The following is a 6,000-nucleotide window of genomic DNA, read 5'->3' as shown; positions in this document are numbered from 1 at the left end:
GTCTTAAGGAGGGATTTAGGCAATCTGAGTTTTAGAGTGTCGGATCGTCGTCGAGTGGTGCTAACATGCTAATATGAAGGCTGAGAATACTTGTCGTTATAAAACAGAAAGCAATGAGTTGAAAGGATAGTATTTTCGAGGGGAGAAGCTGAAAAGACCAGTGTGGAACTAATGTGAAAGTTTCTAACTTTAGTTAAAACTCTGTTCAGCTGCCTGCTAGCCCGCTAACGGCTTATTGAACTGCTAGCAGTTCAGAAAAGTTTGTGGAGATAGCAGGCGGAGCCGAGACAGGTCAGGCGTTAGACGGATCCGTGACGGTGGCGGGTGCAAAACAGTCCCCGATCCTGTCTGCCTTGTTCAGGATGAGCCAGGACTCTGAGCTGCTGGGAGCCGTTGAGTTTATCAAAGGTAACTTTAACAGTATTGTTACAGAGTTAACAAGGGGACAAAAAAAGCACAATACATAGTTGTTAAACTATTTGTCACAACTCCACGGAGAACTGGGAGTTGTCGAGTTAAAAAAAAAAAAAAAGTAAAATCCTATAAATAGAAAATCAACTTTATGCCATTACACAGCAGGTTAGTGATTGTTTCCATTGGTGACTGGTTTTATATAAAGTGATGTTGATGGATAACTTTGCTCAGCGCCTACTGAGCTGAAATAGAGATTGTGGCATCCTCTCAGATTTGATCAGTCATCGATGCTTCTAAAGAGGGTAACAGTGCTGTACACCTAGCAGCAGCATTCTGTAGAATTAGCCTTGGATTAGTTCCTTATCCTCTGCACTGTTTGGAGTCCCCAGGGCTGCCAACTCCGTGTTTTAAACAGAGATGACAGCTTGTCGTTTGTCGTATACGAGTAGATTCAGCGTGCACACAGAAAGGTCACTGTGGAGAGGCAGGCATTGCATAAAAACGTTTTTCTACACTGAGTTCTACACTGTATTCCCTCTCCAGTAACACTGATCAGTTTTGCTATGAATTAAACTAAAAAAACCCGAATTTTCTGAAATCCATTGTAAGCTTACTGTGTGTAACTAAATAACTCAGTGCATCACTCAGAGCTGATAAGCAGAGCGAAAGAGCTGGTGAAAACATAGCAACAAAACCAATGCCATCTTTTATGAGTGTGTGTCTGTGTCTCATACTAGTGTATAAACAAGGATGAGAGGGTGAAAAATATGCTTCATCACTAAGGTTTGGATTTCAGAAATGAATGAGATGTTTGGACCTAAAATGTTGCTCACTCTGCCCCATTTTTTTTCCTTTTCCTGCTGCCTTTATTAGGCTTTCGTAATCTCTGAAGTTAAATTCAGAATTCCAGAAGATCAAACTGTAGCAATAATCAGTCCAGACTGTGTTGCACTACAATGTTCTTGTGGGTTTAAAAAAATAAAAATAAAGCTAAGCTCTTTACATAGAGACGAGCTTCCTAAACCCTCATTTCAGAGTTGTAGACATACAGGAACAGCACAACATAAAAGTAGAAGAAGCAGAATGCCCATAGTTGACCTGTGTGTTTTTTGGTAAGCGTTGAAGGTTCAAAACTTATCAGCAAGTTGTGGTATACAATGGAAAGGCAGTGATTTCCACAATCAGCAAATCTAACTGCCTTTCATATCTGTCTCTAACAGAGCGCCTGTATTTCGCCACGTTACGCAGTAAACCCAAAAGCACAGCCAACACACACTACTTCTGCACTGATGACGAGTTTGTGTATGAAAAGTAAGTATATCACACCTGCTGCACTGCATTCTGACTATGTGTGTTTTATATACAACTTGCAAAGCCAGGCATTTGTAACCAGCTTTGTCAACGAGTGTGTTTAATGTTGTATTTGAAGAGTGTACCAAGGATTTGAGCTGTGCATGTGTAACCTGGCACACACATAGTAGGTGAAAGAGGTGAGATGCATTCAACAGTGTAATATTTATTTATTTACTTTTTTTTTTTTTTTTTTTTTTTTTTTTTAATGAAGTAAAAGGGATAAAAGCAACTGAGTGCTTTTCTGGATGCTGATGACTGGAAATTTTAGAGGCCTGACTGAACATTAAAAGAAGTTAGTCCTGCTTGGACAGTTAAAATGTTGAAGCGTGACCCCTTTACAGGAGAAATACCGTACTTCAGGAATTTAAATGGAGACTTTCACTCTCTGTATCACTTTCCTTTTCAGCCAGCAGGAGTCTGACTGACTGTATATTCTATGTCCTTTGTGTCTGCAGCTTCTACGCAGACTTTGGGCCTCTGAACCTGGCCATGTTGTACCGATACTGCTGCAAGCTCAACAAGAAGCTCAAGGTGAGTTTCTACTGCTGCCTCACCCTGTGCAGGAATGCCCAGAATGCAAAAGGACAGATGCAGGATGACACAATCTCACAGCAGGTTCACTCTGTGGCAGTGAGTGAACCTGCTGTGAGATTGTGTCATCTTATTTCCACTCCTCCTTCTGACTTCAAACCTCTGTTTTTTGTTTGCACGTTGCCACAGTGATTACATTCTTCTTGTCATTTGTCATGACGTCCAGCTGACTGGACGATCTGGATCCACAGCCTATGTTCATTCTCAAAACGCCCATATAAACACTGATCTGTGCTACGTGTTCATCCCACACCAGGCAGCACATCTTCTGCTGCCTTCACTTGTGCGCTGCAGCCTCAAACTTTTCCAGGACTTACCCGACAGACGTGCAAGCAAAAACAAAACGGTCCTCATTTTTAAGGTGCTTTACAAAACTAAACATTATGGCTAACAGATGGATTTTACCATTTCGGTGCAGCTACCCAATCAACGAAGAAGCACTTACTGCTTAAAGAGCAAGAGTGAAAGTAGACAGTATATCCTCAGTTATAACAAAACTCATTTTTACAGCCGGGTGCAGCACAAAAGTGACCCATGAGTTTTTGGTTCTGTTACTACTTTTCTAACATAAACCCATGTAAGTCTGACTGCAACCAACTAACCGACCTGATGACCTAATGTTTGGTATTAACAGAAGATGGCACTAGACATGTTTTTAAAACTCAACTTTAAGCACCATCCATCCATCCATCTTCATCCGCTTTATCCGAGGCCGGGTCGCGGGGGCAGCAGCCTAAGCAAAGAGGCCCAGACCTCCCTCTCCCCAGCCACCTCCTCCAGCTTATCCCCTTTAAGCACTTATTTCTTAATTCCAGCTACAGTTACATATATGTCAGTTTTTGAGAGCAGGGCTCCATGGTGTAAATTAGTCTTTATGCATTTAGTGTTTCATGTCCACTTTGTTTAACCGTGGGTTCTTTCTTGTTGTTGGCAGTCATTCACACTGACCAGGAAGCGAATTGTTCATTACACCAGCTTCGATCAAAGGAAGAGATCCAACGCGGCTGTGCTGATTGGTGGCTATGCTGTGAGTACATCTCTGCTTCTTATCCATCTTTGTGTATAAATCAGAGCTTTTCATAGGAGAGGTGAAGCTAACAAACAAAAAGTTAAGGAAAGAAGAACAAGTGACATGTGTTTTGTTTTTGATCATCTTTGCAGTGTTTTGAACTAATTTGTCAGTTGTGTGACATCATCGGCACACACACACGCACACAATGGAAGGGCAGGCCCATTAATAGGTGCACTTGATCTCAAACTATGTAAGGTGTAATTCAGCTTAAGGCATTTAAGTTGACTTAATTTACTTCCAGAAGTGCATAACACTAAAGAGGACAAAGTGTACCAAATACTTTCCAAGCTCCTTAGACTACCAAATACTCAGCAGTGATGTTGTTAAATGGGGGAAAAAAATGTAATCTACAAAAACTCAGCAATAATCTTCAAAGTGTTCATTATGACTGTTCTTTAATGGATATCACTAATGGATATCAACTGCGCACATGCTTCTGTCCATCAGCAATGGGGCTGGGTATTGCCACTGATTTCTATAATCAATTTGATTCTGATTCACAAGGTCTCGATTTGATTCAATATTGACTCAGTCAGAAATATTATAATTCTGATCATTTATCAGTACATATCCATATTAAAAACAAAGCTGACACTTGTGAGACTTCAGAGGTATAAGCATCACAGCTGATGCCTTTGTGTCAAAGTAACTGAAGATAAAATGCAGAAAAAACATGAAGCAGATTTTCCTGGCCTGGCTTTTTATAGCCGATAACCACCTTAAAAACATTCTGCAGTAGATGAAAAATGGAAGAAAACCATGAATCTGCATATGAACATTACCTGATGCTGCTTAAGTGAAGCAGAGCAAAGTTACAGAGGTTTTATTACAGACTGAGCTAAGTGTTTTGCAATTTGGCATCATTTGTAAAAGTTTAAAATTCTTCTGTATTAAAGAGCAGAAATGAGGCTTTCTTGTCAGAGGTAATTTTGGGGGGATCTCCCAAAACAGCAGCAGACAGCGCTAAACACAACGGTGTGTTCGTTAGACTCGTGGATTACTGCATTTTTTTATTTTTTTATTTTTTATTTTATTTTTTTGTAGTCATTTCCGTCATTTCCAGGTTTCAAAAAAGGTGGTTTTGATTTTCATGGATGAGACTCTCTCATGACTCAGTGAGCAGTGCTGCTGGATTCTCCACATTTCAGTTCCTGTCGCCTCATTTAATCAGTCTGTGATTTCTGTGCACGTTATCTTGTCACTACATTGAAATAAACCCTTAAACAATTGTTAAATCTTCAGCTTCTTCCGTCATCATTCTGATCCGTTTTATAGCCAAAGTTGTACAAAACTATGTTTTGGTATCAATTTTTAGCTTCTTAAAAACATTCAGCATTTTTTAAATGCATTCTCTATTAATATCTGTCCTCAGGTGATTTACTTGAAGAAGACCCCAGAAGAAGCCTACAGAGCTTTGATCTCAGGCTCAAATGCTGCTTACCTGCCTTTCAGGTGAGTCTCTCAACAGTAGTATTACTGCAGCAAGTACATTTACCATACTAGACATCTGTACCAGCACTGTTGAAGATCCATAACTTGCAGTTCAAGTTGGAGATTAAAACAAAAAACAAAAAAAACAACAAATGACAAGGTTGATTCAAAATAAGAATTCTTTTTTTATTCCATTTGTGTGCTGCATTTCCAAAATTAAATGGTGACTTGTCTGAAAAATAATAGTATTTAGTGTTCTTATGAGCTGAGTTAAATGTTGTGAAGCAAACAACAACAACAGATCTGTCTTCAGGCTGGCGACCTAGCCGCCCCTACCTTACAATGCTCTTGGCTAGTAGAAAGCATATGTTGGTTATACACTTTTGCTTTCTACTGTAGCACTATTTGTTTCTAATAATTTGAATGCATTATTATCTCTGTGGAAGTTTAATAAAATAAAATATTTTCAGAGGACTTCTCTGGTATCAGTATTGAGATGCAAATTTCTTTATTTTGATGGGATTATCTTATTTTGTGGCATTAAACCGAAGCTGTACGGTTACAATGTTGAATATCCAAAAGTAGAAAGGTAGCGTTTGCCCAAAATCCCCCAAATCTAATTTTTATCACTCTATTATGGTCATGTCAACAAACATGTCTACTAACGCTAAGCCAATCAAAACTAAAAAAAAAAACTTCAACACCAAATTATTATTTTTTAACAATTAATGGCGACACCACCATAATGTGTTTTCAGCAGCACAAAAATGTCCTCCTATTGATGTCGAAAAGCTTTCCAAGAACACAGAGTAAGGTACATTTTTAGTCCTTAGCTTAGATTTTGTGTGTGTGTGTGTGTGTGTGTGTGTGTGTGTGTGTGTGTGTGTGAGTGAGTGAGTGTGAATCTTATTTTATCTTTTATTCTAAAAGACCTGTGGTTTTCCTCTGAATATTTAACATTTGTCATTAATAAAACAAAAGTCATTCTTACTAAAATAAGTTTAGGGATGCAGCTATCGTTTAAGTGAAGCATGTTAGCAGTTTGTATACCACAGCTAACAGTCACTGAGAGACCGACCCAGAGCAGATGAGCTCTGTGTAAGAGTGCGTGCTTACAATAAAGGACTTCTTGTTGTCAC

The 6,000-nt window shown here is 39.2% G+C and overlaps 1 protein-coding gene across 4 annotated transcripts in view; it reads left to right on the top strand.

Moving 5' to 3' along the window:
• The window catches only part of cdc14ab (cell division cycle 14Ab), a 30,732-nt gene continuing 24,732 nt past the window's right edge, over positions 1-6,000 (top strand). For all 4 annotated transcript variants that reach the window (XM_080292153.1, XM_026146210.2, XM_080292155.1 and 1 more), the window contains exons 1-5: positions 1-408; positions 1,635-1,725; positions 2,223-2,298; positions 3,293-3,385; positions 4,803-4,882. In XM_080292153.1, coding sequence (XP_080148279.1) covers positions 363-408; positions 1,635-1,725; positions 2,223-2,298; positions 3,293-3,385; positions 4,803-4,882 — 386 coding nt within the window. In that variant the 5' untranslated portion in view covers positions 1-362. The remainder of the gene's footprint in view (positions 409-1,634; positions 1,726-2,222; positions 2,299-3,292; positions 3,386-4,802; positions 4,883-6,000) is intronic.

This window comes from Astatotilapia calliptera, chromosome 17, assembly GCF_964374335.1.
Source record: "Astatotilapia calliptera chromosome 17, fAstCal68.1, whole genome shotgun sequence".
Classification (NCBI taxonomy): domain Eukaryota; kingdom Metazoa; phylum Chordata; class Actinopteri; order Cichliformes; family Cichlidae; genus Astatotilapia; species Astatotilapia calliptera.
This window is presented reverse-complemented; position numbering and strand designations above follow the sequence as displayed.